The following is a 16665-nucleotide window of genomic DNA, read 5'->3' as shown; positions in this document are numbered from 1 at the left end:
CGCCTAACCAAAAACGTTCCATCTCATACTCCGCGCGTCAAATTTCCCTTTCATTTTGTAACAGCATAATCTGTTATAAGATTCCGCAATGTAGCACACGGAACGATGGCCGAGGTCAGGCGGTACGATGACATACAGATTGTAATGCGCGCATCCGGTATAGCTATCGCAAAAAGAATTGCAGTGGTTAGAGCAATAATGCAGTGACTGAGCGTTAACTACTTTTAACAAAAGTGTGGCTAACACATTCGATAAGGTGACAGCTAACAAATTATTCAGGGTGACCAAATAATCTAATTCATTAGTAGTATTTATGTGCCTGTTGTAGCATTTTTCTGTTTTGTTAGAAATATAAAAAATGTGCGCCATTGGTATTAAGCACGCACTGGCATTTGAACGAACCAGTACGCAGGCCTAAATTTAAGGCTTCAAGGTTAGCGTGATGGGCGGTTTCATAGTGACGATTGCGATTTCAATAAAAAAGGAAAGGGCAGAAAATATATCCCACCGTCATTTTCTTGGCGGTGGCCTTATGAATAGTCGCTAGGACAACATAAAGTCTGAGCGAGAAAGTAGGTGGTGAATCGTCGCCGCTTCATCTTTTTTTCTAATATATCGTGATTGTTTAAAGTTTGCTTTGCAATTGCGCCACTGCCTTTGGGGAACAGCAGCATTTTGAATTTTTGTTTGTGTTTTGATTTGACTGTCGTTTTAAACTACTAAGTGATTTTTTTTAATTTCAGTGATAATTCAACTCATCGAACCGGTTCGCGAACCGGTTCAAGCTCCCGAACCGGTTCGCGAACCGGTTCGGTACGTGATTTTGTCGAACCGGAACTGAACCGGAATGAAATTATTTCACCCGAACCCGAACCGTAACCGAACCGGTATTTTTTTCGGTTCGACACCCTGATATATATATATATATATATATATATATATATATATATATATATATATATATATATATATATATATATATCGCTCTCTTACCGGCCGCGTCGTTTGAGCAGCACTCCATCAAGACGTCTCCGAGAGGTCAAAGGGTCGCGGATAAGCAGCGCATAACGAGAAGAGCCCACCTGAGGCCGTGAAAACAAGTAAACAAACAAACAAACAAACAGCTAAGACCAGAACGCGTCACGCCATTGACCGCCAAGCGTATACCGCGGAATTCCATATTCCCACGGCCACGCAAGCAGCAGTCACAAACGTCACCCCCTTAGCGTCCGCCAACGGCGCCGCTTCGCCGTCTTTTTTTTTTATGATTATTATTTTCCCGTCCAAATTCCTCCTGCCGTATTCTTCCGGCTCAACCGCGCGGAGGTTGCGCCGACGGGAAACGCAAGGTCACCGATTTCGCGCGCTGCGCCGCGAATATCTTTCCCTCCCTCTCTCCTTTCTTTTTCCGCGCCAGCGCCGTAACAACCGCGCGCATTTTTTCTGACCCGGCTAACCCCCGCCGTGCAAAGCCAACGATCCTTTCCAGCGCTGAGAAGGAGGAACCCACGGGTGGTCTGAACGGGCAGCAAGCGGGCACAGATGACTGAACCACCGGGGTGCGGCGGCCTCCGTACGCCACGGCATAATAGGAAGACGCGCCTGATCCTCGTTCTTCCGAGGGGGGGGGGCATGCACCGGATTCCGGTGAAGTCACGCGGTCATTACACAAGTCGGATTAAAGCGAAGCTCGCAGGATTAAGTAACGAGGGCGTGCGGATACCTGGGCTTGGGAGACAAGTGTAGAAATCAAGGTTTAGGACATGAGGCGACAAATCTGGTCTTCAAGGCGACGCAGTACTACAGGTCAGCTGAGTTTGGACACCCACGAATCTCTCCGCAGTGTGGGTAACGTGCGCTGAAAGTTAGTTTTAAATACGAAAACGTGTCTATGTGGACTCAGCGAGGAAACCTTTGTCTGTGTGAATCTTGATGTGTCAGTTTCAGAGCATAGGGAAATGCTATGAATAGAAGGTCCTAGGGCCATCATATTTGGTACACGACTGTTTATATTGCCTCTATAAATGTCTTCCCAGTAATACATTTACGTATAGTGGTCAAGCCGACTTTGAATGGGCTCAGTATTCAGTGCTGAATATGAATTCAAGGGGTTTTTATAGGGGTGTTGGGACTTCCTCGCTGCTTGCAGACGACACCGATCATCATCATTCATGCTGCTTTTCACGAGCTGTCGCATGCTCGCGTGGCTGCGCCGGCTCGCGCGCTTCTTCTTCTAGTTTCCATTAAAGCGTCATCGTATCATGACGTGTCGCTCCCCTTCCTGAGCATCGCGCAGCAGCTGGCGGACCCAGAGGTCCAACACATGGTGCCGAAAACCCGGGACTTCTAGACGACGCCAAGCCCATCGACGCACGGAGCCGCGAAAGCCCAGAAAAAGACGCGGCGCCTGCGATCTTGGCGAGTTCCCAGCTGCGTGCGACAAAATGGAGCGGCAACTTCGACGACGCCTCAGACTACGGGCGCAACTGGATGGCCTTCTAGCGGAAGCGGAAGGCCACTTAAGAGGAAATCTAGAGGTGACACCATCTGCAGTAAGTGTACTGCTCGACCGAATCAGCGCATTTTATGCACAGATTGAGAAAGTGGATGACGCGATTTTTGAGGAGACACCAGACGACTTGCTAGAAAGCGAGACGTTAGACGCCGGAAAGTACCGCGACAAGGTTGTCACCTTGACGGCTAGTCTGCGTTTCAAGATTCAGGAATGCCGGTCTTCGACGCTACGCCCGGCGACCGTTCATTCACAAACACAGGGCAAGTGCACATCCTCACAAACAGACCATCCACTACAAGACTTGGACGCATGGAAATTACCTCGGGTACCCTTTGGAGATAGTTCGAGTCCTGTCATTTTAACGGCTACTTTGAACCACCAGCTTCAATCCGTGGAAAAGTGGCACACAACGACAGCCCCACTACCACAAGACTCCACTGCGAACTATCCCCTCGTGGAAGCGGAGTCCAAGTGTATGAACTATCCCCTCGTTGAAGCGGAGTCCACTACTGAAGAAGCCATCGAGATGCTCAATAATGAGATGATCTTCCGAGAAGCTTCAATGACTACATGTATATTGGCCAGAAACGACCCTGTTGTTGTATCTAACGCCTCAGAAGAAGTACTGACTTCACCGGAAAAATCAATTTGGTCGCCTTCTGGAACCTCAAAAGTGGTAGGACTTCATTGCAACAATGAGTCGGACATCTTTCCCTTCACCTCCCAGATAATCCAGTACTACCGGGAACAGGCCTCAAAGGATACAGGTCACCTTCTTCAGCCAACGTCTGTAAAGCAGACCGAGTCAAAAGGGCACGAGCGCCAAAACAAGGCACGAGCCAGAAGACGCCATTCCGAGCCAAAAGTGAGGCATCAAGCGAAAATTGTGGCGCTGCAGACACGGAACTTAACAGAAGAACAAAACAGAACAAAAACAGAAGCGCCAAGACGTCCGCGGAGAAAAGCACAGAGAAAAGGCAGCGAAAGCACGCCCTCCCCGAAGGTCCGACACCTGCAAGAGAAGTTTTCCGTTTGCAGCAACTTTCCCTTGTTTAGGTTTATAAAACTTTCCTGCTCCTACCTTCATGAATCGACTCTGGCTTCCAAAACACTGTGGACAAATTGCAAGAAGCGACAGGTTAGGCAGTGGAAACACCGATGGCGGAGGAAGCGCTCTCTTGACGGCGGACGACTGATGCACGGGAATCTCAAATCCAGCCAAGAAAAAGACACTTATGGAAGGACAGAGTCATTCTACTCGGCGAAAAACGTCATAGAAAACTGTGGACCTTGACGCAGCGATTAGAAGAGTCGATCGATCGACGGGACGAAGTATCAGGACTTGCTCTCTACGCTTGCCCAGCAGCACTTCAGTCCAGCATGCCGTACTCCACCCTTCGGAAGCCATGGACCTAGCGTCATCTGTCGGCGGGGGAGACTGTTGGGACTTCCTCGCTGCTTGCAGACGACACCGATCATCATCATTCATGCTGCTTTTCACGAGCTGTCGCATGCTCGCATGGCTGCGCCGGCTCGCGCGCTTCTTCTTCTAGTTTCCATTAAAGCGTCATCGTATCATGACGTGTCGCTCCCCTTCCTGAGCATCGCGCAGCAGCTGGCGGACCCAGAGGTCCAACAAGGGGTATTTTGTAACAGACCCTTGAGTCTTCAAGTGTCTTACCAGCACCGCATTCGTGCGCAACAGTGAAGCCGCTCTGAAGGGGCTCAGTTTATAGCATAGCGGCTTACGCCTTGATCCCACAATTCCCATTTGGGAGTTTCGGCAAACCTTTGCATTTTGCACCAATTACAGGTACAAGTATGGACAGCGGAGATAGAAATCGAACCCGGGACCTTGTAATCAGCAGCTGTGCGTCATTGTGGCCGCAAAAATGGGCTATGGGTAACGCAGTACAGCAAACACTGGCCAGCCGTACGCAGCCGTAAGCAGTACCCTATTCGCCGAATCCAAAGAATTGCGGATGTGTAAACTGTACCTCACCATATACAAAAGACAAGTGGAATTCGCAAGCCGTAGCGCCTTTCCTGTGGTCCATATACTCCGTTTCCGCGGGAACAACAACAAAAACAACAAAAGTTTGCATTTGTAGCGCGGGCTCTTAAATAGGGCGATATACATTCTTGATGAGATTATTACACAGACTCAAAAAATATATCGCAGTATTCGCAGTAAAGGAGGCGCACGGCACGCAGGCAACACCACACACATAATTAAATTTCCTGGCAGTGACCCAGTATCCCGCGTGTACCTGAAAATGACCTATTTACTGCCTTGCAGCCACTAGTCAAATATTTACAAAAGCCAGTAACGAAGCTGTTACCCCCTTATCTAATCACCGAGAGCACACGGTGAGCAAAATACTAGACTCAGTAATCTTTGCCTTTTAAACAGAACCTTTTATTAAAGCTGCGACTGATAGTTATTCACGATACGCCCCAATATATAACTTCCCACTGTTATATAAGCCGCTCGAGCGGTTTAATGCCATAATTTGTTTGAGGGTAGCGCCGATGAAACACGTTACATATGTTTTTTTTTTTTCAAACCACACTAGTTCTGTAGAAGCCCCTGTACTAACAGCAGACGGGAATTGAAAGTTGCTTGAAACTGCAGAGTGAACTAACTACGAAAAGTAAGTGTAACGACAGAGTCGTCTTAGCGGCAAATTGCAGTATCTATTCCAAAACATTCAGATTAGATTAATAGCTTTACGGAGCCTTCGCGAGGAAGTTGACTTTGCCGTAAAGCCTGTTCTGTCATCGTCTTTGTCTATACCACGGGTATCAAACACCCGGCCCGCAGGCTGCATGTGGCCCGCTGACCTTTCGACTGCGGCACGGCCCGTTCATGAGTGTCTTCGTTCATTGTTTTTATTTGGTTTCCTTTTTTTTTAACCAAATGCGCGAGTGCGCTCCTTTTTTCTTGAGCCACCCAATGCGGTCACCATGTGTTGAAGCATCACCAACAATTATTTTATATTTCAGGACCGGCGTCCAGATTTTAGTCGTCCGGGAGATCGGTATCGATGGTTTCTTGAATACTTACGCCAAATTCCATTCAGAAATGACCCGTCATATTGACAAGATGTGGGAGAGGACTTGTCTTTCAAAAGTCCGCGTTTGGTGACATTTTGATACCCCCCCCCCCCCACCCCCTCTCGTTTCAAAATTCTTCGCTGCCCCGGCCCTTGCGAAACTAAACTTCGTGACAGCGGCTCGCTCACAGATGTGAGTTTGAGACCGCTGGTCTATACAGACATCCGAGACGACTTATCCACAGGGGTGGTACGGTATAGCTATAAAAAGAACCAATGCATTATGCCTTATTTTATGCGTTCCGCTTGCATACGCCGGGGCTCGCAAGGAAGAGCTTCATGCGTTACATCTTTGCTTAATGCCAAGGTCCGCAGCTCTATCTGTAGCCTCCGGCGAATCCATAAAATTTTCATGTCTACAACGACCGAGAAGCGGCTGCCTTCCACGAAGTTCTTTCCGTTTTACGATGCACAGTGCATACGAGATTGCCGCGGCGGCGCACTTACGTCAATTTATGCGGTCTGCATAAAAAAAAAAAAAACAGCATGAAGGAAGGTATTGCTAAAATAGCTGAGCCAATCCACTGTTGCAGTATTCAGGTGGCCGCGCGAAATATCGTTAATCTGTTCGAATAACTAGTGCCACTTCAAAGTTGTTGAACTGTTCTAATCAACCACGGCGTAACAAGTCAAAATTATGCACTGCTACAAGGGACAAAAAGAAGTTTTTTACTTAAATATTTTTGAGGAGGTCTTAAACTGGAGAACACAATTGCGTAAGCCCGAAATACTTTCGTTTCTTCGCTAGCACCTCCTGTGCACCCAGCCTCCTTTAATTCAAACACACGCCCCCTTCCCGGCGTCACACTACAACCGGATCACGCATAGCTTCAAACGTGGTACTCCAACAGCGAGCCAAGGACCTACCCTGTCCCCGCCACTTTTCATCCGGCAATTATGCAACGACCCTCGCAAGTTAACTTCGAACCGTTCAGTAGGAGAGAATTGTGGGAGGACGACACTGGCTTCGCACGCACAACACGCGATCGTTCGATCATATCTCAGCTTCGAGAAAGCCCTCAAGCGTTCCGATCGACCCAACCGGCGCCGGATTAAAGCCGGGGAAAACAGGATTAGGATTAAAGACCAAACGAGGAGGAAGGCGAAGCAAGAGCAGCAAGGACGAAAAGGAGAGCACATAGAACCCCGTCCCGTGGCGCTCCTTCCTATCTTGTTTCTCTCTGCAACGTGACGTCGAGAACAGCTCAGTGAGAGAAGAGAGCCACCACACGGCTTCTCGTCGACGTCGTCGACGCCGCTTCCGGGAAGCGGGGAAGCCGGCGTCTTGTCCGCCCCAGCTACCCCCGACCGTGACAATTCCATTGCTCGCACACCAGCCGCCTGACGAGACACGGGCGGGAAAAGATGAGAAAAAGATGGAAGCAGCAGCGGCGGCTGAAGCATGCGCGGCGCATACCGCTTCCTTTTAACTCTCACCGCGCTTGTAACGACGGCGAAAGCGCAGGTGGAAGCAACAGCATACGGCGCTCGAACGAAAGGAGAAGGCATTGCCTTTGTGGTGCGAGATGATCGTTTCGTAAGCACACTCCGTGCGTCAGCGGCGGCTGCAGATGCGAGACGAAGATCACCTCTGGGGTAAAAGGGAGAGAACTTCGCTGAAGTGAACTGGCGGCTATGACTTCGTCTCCAACCATTCCGAAAACATCTGCGGCTTATAACGGCGACTTAGTTCTCCGCTAGCTCAAGCGACCACGGGATAAAAATCTTACGCCGAGCGTTGATTTGTTTTGCCACTCAGTTCTAATGTTCATGTACGGGTAAACCGAGGCGTTGATTTGTTTTGCGACTCAGTTCTAATGTTCATGAACGGGCAAACCAAGGCGTTTATTTGTTTTGCGACTCAGTCCTAATGTTCATGTACGGGCTCCTGCTCCTATGTACTAAGACGAAGGACCGCAGAGGCGAGTAGTACCGTATTTACTCGCATAATGATCGCACTCGCGTAATGATCGCACCCCCTGAAATTTGTCGTCTGAGTTCGATTTTTTTTATATTTCCCGCCGAATGAACGCACCCTGAACTAGCCGCAGCATTATGTCGTATGCGTGCCAGGTCTAGTTGATGATGGTCGTTCGTACCTCTGTTTCCTTCCCTCTCAGAGGACGTGGCTACTTTATTGCGGCGGACTCGCCAATAGTAGCGATATCGGCAAGCATACGTTCAATATTGATGAAGAAGAAACTCTCACTAAATGTTCATAATGTACTCACAGGACAAAAAAAAAAAAAACACGCTCATGTTGCTGCGTCGGCCGCCATGTTTGTTTTGATGTCCCCGAACTGTCACAGTGGCAGCCACTTATTGGTCGAACTGTTGGCACCTCGCAGCAAACTCGTTCCAGCGCGTTCCGTAATCGATGCAAACACTGCATTTTGCGTCCCTTTGCAAAGCAGCTGGCGGTGGTGTGCGGAGTTCTTATTACGTTGTTATTTATTTTTTATGTTCATCTAACCTATCTCAAAAATTTGGCCCACGACTTGCTTGCGTTTTCTGTGCTCAAAAATGTTTCGCGAAAAATTAACCCCGCATAAGGACCGCACCCCTAAATTTGCATCAATTTTTTTAAAAAAAGAGTGCGATCATTACGCAAGTAAATGCGGTAGTTTTTCCAGGGAGAGACCGATCGACTACAGTTATTCCGTGTTGTAGAGCACTGCCAAAACCCAGAAATCTTCAAAAATGAGAAAAGAAATATAACGCAATAAAAGTACCCAACAGAATACAAACACCGGTCCGCGGTCGTAATGGGAACTGTTCTACATGCTGAAATAGCTACAGTTCAAACTACTTAGTGAAATCAGATTTTACGAATGTCCCGAGTTAACGAACCAATTTGGATTCGCTTTAACAAAACGCTTTGCTCGGCGGGTAGGCTCGCGGCTGAAACGAAACGAGAGCGCAGAATGAGTGGGACGAGATATAAAAATAAGTAAACGGCACTGGCGCTCACTACCAACGAGCTTATTAAAAAAATCGCAGGACGTTCTTTTTCTCTGATAAAACTATTCAGTAGACAGCGCTTCTTCGGTCTACTCCTTTTCCTGTCTCGTTTCTCGTCGAACTGAGCTTTTGTTTCGTTTCAAATTCCGATTTCCTCTCCGAAATTGCTAGGCTCTCGATTGCTCTCGATTTTGCGGTCTTTCCGATATGACGAGCAACTCTCGTAGCCCGCATTCAAAAGTACATTCGTAGGCAAACAAGCTTAACGGGACCCTGCAACACTTTCGACAAACGCTTTCACTCTTTCCTTCGCGTCTGGAAGCACCGCGAAAGCTACAGTTATCGCGAGCACGGAGCGGCACTGCGTGATTGGCTCGTCGCACCAGATACGACTTCCGTTTCTGCTTTGTTTTTGTGGCTTTATTTTTGAAGTTGCTACCGAAAAGCGTTCACTGCTGCAACTGAAGGAAAACCGGCCAGCAGCCGCTGCATGGCCTCAGTGACGTAATTCGGGCCGTCGAAAACGTCAAGACCGGGAAAGAAAAAAATATCTTTTGAGCGAGTTTATCTGATGGGCATATAGCAGTAATTCCTGCCTGAGGTACTTTGCTACCCCCCAATCTAAGTACTGGGTGTGTTGGGTGACTACGTTCTGCAAGCATTCAAGAGTTTCAAAAAAAGTTGAAAAGTGTTGCAGCGTCCCTTTAACAGCATGGACCGCTTTTCGCGAGCGCATTTGTCTGTTTTTTTTTTTCACCAGCTTTAAGCTTTGTAGGACCAGTGCTCTGATGAACCTCGTCACTTTCATCTGACGTCACACAGAGCATGAGCAGTGGAGGAGAAGCACTGCAGACGATTTCACGAGACCTTGCTGCAGAAGATACCGGGCCTTCAAATGTATTTTTAGTTCTCCAAAGAGCGTTAAAAGGTCAAGTACTGCTGTTATATGTGCTTTATATCGGTGTTGACGCGTACAAGGAGTGATACATGAATACCACCAAGATGCAAGTAACGCGAGCCGATTTTAAATGTGATCACGCGTCGGATCTCACATTCTCCTACATATGCCCTCTTTGCTTACCAACATGCCATTTGCTTATAATCACGTGCTAGAAGACGCGGCAAAGTACCAGCTGTTGTGAACGCGCTCGCTTCCAGTATCAATCATAGCGCCCTAACAAAATCCCGTCATTGTTCGCCAGGGGCGGACACACGCGAGCGCCACGGGCTAACGCCCTCACACCACACAGCTGAACGCTTGGAGAGTCATTCAAGGTGTAAAGGCAACATTTAAATACAACCGCCTCAAACCAATTTCTCGACGCAATACAGTGTGTATGTCGGTCTGTCTCCATCTCCAACTCTCTCAAAGTAGGTACAGTAATTGAGAAATGAAAAATATGAATCAGAACAAGCAAATACCGCAGTTTCTTTCCGCACAAGACAAATTGACGCCTGGCTTAATTGCAGTAACAAAGGTGGAAAATCTAGCGTTCCAAATATACCAATTATTACTAGAGCTTCACTAGCAGCATTTTTCAATCTTGCGCGTTCTGGTTCATACGTTCGGGTTCCCGCTTCATTTGCCCATGACAGTCCGTACGAATGTGCATATGCACGTGTGTAGATGCATGTGTGTGTACGTACGAACGAACAAACATGTATGCATGCGCGGTGTATGTATGTATACATGTATGTACGTATATATGTATGTATGTATGTATGGATGCACGTACGTATGCATGGATGCACGTACGTATGTATGTATGTATGCATGTATGCACGTACGTATGTACGTATGCACGTATGTATGTATGTATGTATGTATGTATGTATGTATGTATGTATGTATGTATGTATGTACATATGTATGTATGTATGTATGCACGTACGTATGTACGTATGCACGTACGTATGTGTGTATGTACGTATGTATGTATGTATGTATGTATGTATGTATGTATGTATGCATGTATGTATGTATGTATGTATGCACGTACGTATGTACGTATGTACGTATGTATGCTTGTGTGCATGCACGTACGTATGTAGGTACGTATGTGTATGTACATACGTACGAACAAACATACGTGCGTATGTGTGTACGTATGTGTATGTACGTACGAACAAACGTACGTACGTGTGTATGTACGTATGTATATACACGTACGAATAAACGTACGTATGTACGTGTGCATGTATGTGTGCACGTCATAGAACGATGGAACTAAGAACACAGTGGGCAGACAAGAGAAAACATAGTCACGCTCACTATGACCTGAACCGCTCACGCAGTATCCAGGATATAAAGGCGCTAAGAATACGATAGCTCCTTCCGCTCTTTCCGAGGTTTGATGCACTAGGACGCCAGACACCTATCGTGCACTTGATTTCGAGCTCCGAGGACCAAACGTAGGTTGTGTGAAAACTATGGATACCAACGAACGAACGTTCGTTGGTATCCAGTCGTTGGTATCCAACGTTCGTTGGTATCCAACGAACGAACGTTCGTTGGTTGCAGCGTTGCAGGTCCTGTTTCTGCAACACTCGGGTCAACCATACACCGAGATTAAAAAAAGCTGGGTGGATCAGAAAATCTGCCTCTACAGTACTCCAAACGATCTCCAAACGCAAGGCACTTTAAAAGGCTCAAAGGGTAATGCCAACCCATATAATCAGTGAGGCAAACCCAGCGCAGAAGACACGCACCACTGTATTGACCAATGCTAACAATGTCGGGCATTGTGTTATCCCGTGCTGAAAATTACGTCACAACTGCTAGCACTGTGCGTAAGCTGCGATAGATACCGTTGCTGCGTCAGAATGAGAATGCGATGACTTAGGTGACGTTTTTTCTTGTTATTCCACCAATTTTTACACTTTCCCCCTCAAGTAACGTGCACTTCCCCAGAAGTCCGACATGATCACGTGACACTGATATTTCGCTGTTCTTTTTTTTTTTAACCGCCTCATACGCATATGTGGTTACCGAATCGTGACGCAAATACAATGACGCAGTATACCGTGCATCGTTGTGCTTGCGTCACATTGATAGCCATGCACGTTGGAACGTGCTCGAATTTATGCTTACGTACGAAATGGCTTTCTTTACGACGCTATTTCGCGGGACTCAAGCGACAGTTCTGACAATGCGAACGGGCAAGGCAGTCCATAATCTAGCCTGTAGCCGCGGAAACGGAAAAGAAACAAAAGAAATGAATCGGTGTGACAGGTGTGCCGACGACGTGAGCTCCATCTATAGTTTTCCTAAATGCTTGTACAACTTACACAACCTTTATAAGTGGGTTCAGAAGCTCTATAGCCGTTGCTTCTTTCTGGGACGAATCAACACATAAAAGTATTCGCTCATGCGAGTTGAAAAGTAAAAAAAGAAAAAAGCTAAAAATGAAATATGCAAATGCGCGTTTTGTATACTTTTCTTTTTTGTTTCACCTGCGCTATGGCAAACAAAATTGCGAAAATTTTCGTGATTGTAGAATTAAAATATTTTTTTCTTTGCTTGTGCTATGTATGTAAACTGTGCCCACAAGCATTTTTCCTCGATAAAGGACACCATTCATATATGCGCATTGAACACTTCGATTTTAAGCTTCGATACGCGCATATTTTTGTTGCAATTCACGTGTGCTCTTTAATGTCAGCAGTTCTTACGTAAATGAAGACGTTATTCAGCTGATGAACGCAGAATTGAGTTCTCTGAAGATGGCCGTCATGGCTCAGCACTAACCTTCAAAGAGCTACGGTAGTGTGGAAGATTTTCTTTCCCTTCCGTTGGTACGTGCATGTGCGTGACACTTGTTTCACATCTGGGTTATTAATTCTAAGTGCCGGGATACAGTTGTCTTAACATTTTACGTTAAAGTACAGTTGCGTAAACATAACGGCAGACTTGATTAATGAATCAATAAATTATATATTAAAGAAGAGGGTGTAGGCTCCAGTCTGAAATGAAGCGAGCTGTTCTGAGGTAAAGGCAAAAGTAAAAGAATACCCATAATCGGTATTGCTAACCCGCCAGGGATGTACAATAAATGTTCCTTTGGTTACGATTATCCCGAAATACCCGAATTCCGAAACGCCGATATATCTTACTCGTGGTGTCGTCGTCTTGATGATAGTAGAGGTAACGGTAGACAGAATCCATGGTTTTCTTCCTCCGGACACCAACACTGCTCCGTTTTACACGTAACTTTCCCGCACGCGTTGTTCTCAAAACGCACCGCAAAGCACAAATCACACGAGCGCGCACGTTGTATACGAGAAACTCCGGTACACAAGCACGCTGTGCAGAGCTAACGGTTCACAAGCCCGGGGCTGAAAGAGCCTACCGTCGCTGACGCCGGAAACACTGATCGGCGCTCGAGTCTGAAGCACGACGAGACGTGGACGCAGCTTTCACGGCTGTAGCAACGGAGACAAGTCGTCCGTGGTTGAGTGACATCTTCACACGCCGGCAAAGAAACACCACCACAGTTTCATGACAAAAAAAAAAAAAGAGAGAGATAAACTTATGACTAAAGCGGTATCGTCACTATCGGAACAGTGACGACGTTAGGCGTGAGTAAGAGAAGGAGACTTCACCAAAAATACAGGGGGCTGGCTGATAAGCGCAGTTTCAACGCTCAACCCAAGCACCAAGTCCGAAGCGTTAAAGTCAACACCCTACAAATATGCAGGTTCACTTTTAAGTGGACCGCACCGGCAGGTCGTTATCCCTGACCTCTCACGTTCCGACGTTGTTCACACACACACACAAAGGACGTCAATCAGGAGGACGCGCGGCGACGTATCGGAGAGCGAACGGGCGAGGAGCCGAAACGTCGTCACGCTAAGTGCCGCAGCCGACGGACATCCGACCACATTTCAAGCCAGCACGCATTGTCACATCCCGGTCCCACCGAGGTCGCCAGATGCGGAGGACAGCCGACGACTGTGCAGGCGGAAGTAAACAGTTCCTCCTTCCTCCGGAAGAGACGGTTGTGTCACTTTCGTCGCCTCCTTTCTTCCGCCTGCGTAGTGTCAACACAAAGCCCGGGCCAAATATCCTCTCCGTCACTGATTACGGGTGCACTGTGCCGGCGAACCGATTACGATCTAACGGCAACGCTCATCAATAACAAAAAGCAGAAATCGCACGCTCGTGAACGTGACCTGGGTACCGCTCGCGCCTTCTTCCACCTACATCTCCGGCGTCGTGCGAGGACTGTGCGGCAACGTTGTTCAGAGCTTAGGAGAGCGCATTCCAGGAGCGCCAACTCCAACACGATTTTTCTCAAGAGGGCGACGACGCGTTGCACATTCCACTCGGTCACATCTTCGCCTCGCAATTTTCTTCCAGGACTATGGGTTAGGATCGCAGGTCTTCAAAGCGGGAGTAGTTGGACCGTCAACGGCGCGCAAAGACACCCGTTACCGCCGACAGCTTGAAGAGCAAACAAGACGCGACGGCGTGTTCCACATAAAGGGGAGTTGGGACAGGGTGTGTTCCACATAAACAGGGGTTGGGACTTGGCTGTCACTAAGCGGACAGAAACGCCGTCAGAATGACACCCGAGTCGAAAAGAAGCAGACGCGGCAGTCACCGCTCCGGCGAAGAAGACACAGCACTCGGTCGGGAAGCGAGCACTGCAGAAGAAACCGGCGCGCACCGAGCACGAGGATTCCACAGGTGCCGCCCGAGTTCCTTCCAGACAGCTGGCGTGCGGCGACGGCAACGCCGGCGTCGTGCAGCGCGGTGGAACAGGACGCGACTGCGGTGCGACGGCCTGCCGACACTCCTCGCACGCCGGCAGAGAGAGAGAGGAGGCCCGTGAGCGCGAGAGAGTAAACGAGGAAGAAGGGCCGAGCAAGCAGCACAAATCGTGTGTACGCCGCCGCCCGGTGGAGCGAGGGGGGGAGTGACGGTAAAGAGAACGGCGGGGCTTCGCGCTGACCATCAAGGTGGCTGTCTATTGGACGAGCCCGGGGATGATCTCGCGGCCCGTCGCGAGAGGCAAACAGATGCGGCAATGGAAAGCGAGGTGGGATTCTCGATGAAGAAGAAGCGGTGAGGTGAAAAGAAGGGAGCAGGAAACCGGTTGGATGCGCGCGTGGACCCGCGCACCTTTCCCGCGCTCCGGAGGAGCAAACACCTCACGGAGGTGAAGAACGCGAAGGCACCGTGGCCCACCGATTCACGTGGTCGGGCACGAGCTATTTGCTAATGCTACGCCCGATGTATACACAACAACTACCGGGATGATCTCCATAGCGATTGCGTGTTTCGCGTGGAAAGGTGAAGAGGGGACGGGATGTGGGGTGGTTCCGCTTCTCGACTACATCCGCCCGAATTCCAATTCAAATCGTGGAAGATGGGATATCAGATCGCACGGACGAAATATGCTGCTTGAGTTGATGTCAAACGCCGATGGGTACCTAGAGAGCTGAGATCCAAGGCTCAGAGCTCAGAACTTACGGAGGTGAGAGACGATAGGAATTTAATGTAATTGAAAGGTGCATGGACAATTGCTAATACAAATTTAGCTCCCATCACGTTTATTGACTCATTCGCTAAAACGTTCACTAACTAGCTCAACGTTCGTTTATGCACTTGGCTCAAACACTCGCTGGTTCACTCACTCACTCACTCACTCACTCACTCACTCACTCACTCACTCACTTCTTCAAACCCTCACTCTATCAGTCAATGGGCATAATTCACCGCCATGCTAGCATCATCCTCATCATCACCAGCCTATCAACGCCCACTGCAGGGCGAAGGCCTCTCCCATGGATCTCCAATTATTCCGGTCCTGCGCTAAGCGCGACCAATTTATCCCCGCAAACTTCTTGATCTCATCTGCCCATCTAACTTTCTGCCGCCCCATGCCACGCTTGCCATCTCTACGGATCCACTCTGTTACCCTTAATGATCAACTGTCATCTTGCCTTCGCATTACATTTAAAGCAAATTTGTTTTTTAACCGTTATTTGCTTTAAATTACACTCCTTTATGCTAGCATGTCCTGGACGTGGACAGGGCACGCTAGCATAAAGGAGAGTAATTTAAAGCAAATAAAGGCGAACAAACAAATTCTAACCAAATGCGATACAGAGAGGTGCGAAACCATTGTGGGGCATACAGAGTGACCAGCGAAGAAAAGCGCGAAAGAAAAACATACGTATTGATACCTTCCCGCTCAAACGGGAATTTAATGCCAGCGTCCATCATGAGCCGAGTTCACGCGCTACCGCTGCGATGCCAGCGAGCACGTTTCGAAACAACCGCCTCGACCGGTACAGCTGCCGTCTTCCGCAAAGCGCGCGGCACGCAACAAAGCCGGCGCACAAGTGTGCGCTTCAAAGAGCGCCGCTCATCCGGACGAGGTGGCCGAGAGGTTAAGGCGATGGACTGCTAATCCATTGGGCTCTGCCCGCGTGGGTTCGAATCCCATCCTCGTCGAGATTTTTTTTTTTTTTTTACTCTCGACGCAGTGAAACGATTGCCAACACGTACTCAGTTCTCGTCACAGCGTGCAAGAGAATTACACCGCTTACACATCGGTCTCAAAACTAATAGTGCAGAATTTACACGACCCAGACACACTTATTAATCAGGCTTATTAATTTCGAAACGTCCCGTCTTGGCTTCATTCAACCCCTCAATGCTTTGGTTTTTGGAGAGAAGATACGCGCTTTAAACCATTCAAAGTTGCACGTATGCCTTGCCAACCGTTTACCCCGTGCGTGTTCGCGTTTCTATGAACATTTTATTAATTTAGTTTGGGATATTAGGAGGTCTTTTCCCGACAATGCACAAACTTCCTTAGCTTCTCATCGAGGTAACATTTTTTGTGACTGGTCTGCGCTACCGATGGTGTCATTGGAGCAGTCAACAAGGTGATTTAACTGTCCCACATAGTTCCGCGCCCCACATATTTAACATGTTCCGCGTAGTCCACATATTTCAGGTAGCCCACATATTCCACACAGTGCAACATGTTTCAGTTGCCCACGTTTCGGATAGCCCACATGTTTCACTCATACATATAGACCACATGTTCCACATAGTCC

At 48.2% G+C, this 16665-nt stretch overlaps 1 protein-coding gene and 1 non-coding gene across 2 annotated transcripts in view; one reads left to right on the top strand and one right to left on the bottom strand.

Annotated features, from left to right (window-relative positions):
• The window catches only part of LOC144138526 (uncharacterized), an 85684-nt gene extending 71343 nt beyond the window's left edge, over nt 1-14341 (bottom strand). Inside the window, exon 1 of the mRNA XM_077670857.1 lies at nt 12706-14341. Within this exon, the coding sequence (XP_077526983.1) occupies nt 12706-12757 (52 nt within the window). The 5' untranslated portion in view covers nt 12758-14341. The remainder of the gene's footprint in view (nt 1-12705) is intronic.
• Nucleotides 14342-15972: 1631 nt separating this feature from the next.
• Trnas-gcu (transfer RNA serine (anticodon GCU)) lies at nt 15973-16054 on the top strand. The gene has a single exon. It is a non-coding gene; the product is annotated as a tRNA-Ser (tRNA).
• Nucleotides 16055-16665: the final 611 nt, after the last annotated feature.

Source organism: Haemaphysalis longicornis, unplaced genomic scaffold, assembly GCF_048455015.1.
Source record: "Haemaphysalis longicornis isolate Haplotype H1 unplaced genomic scaffold, Haemaphysalis longicornis Haplotype H1 scaffold_5, whole genome shotgun sequence".
NCBI lineage: Eukaryota > Metazoa > Arthropoda > Arachnida > Ixodida > Ixodidae > Haemaphysalis > Haemaphysalis longicornis.
The sequence above is the reverse complement of the archived record's forward strand: the minus strand, read 5'-3'. Positions and strand labels throughout refer to the sequence as shown.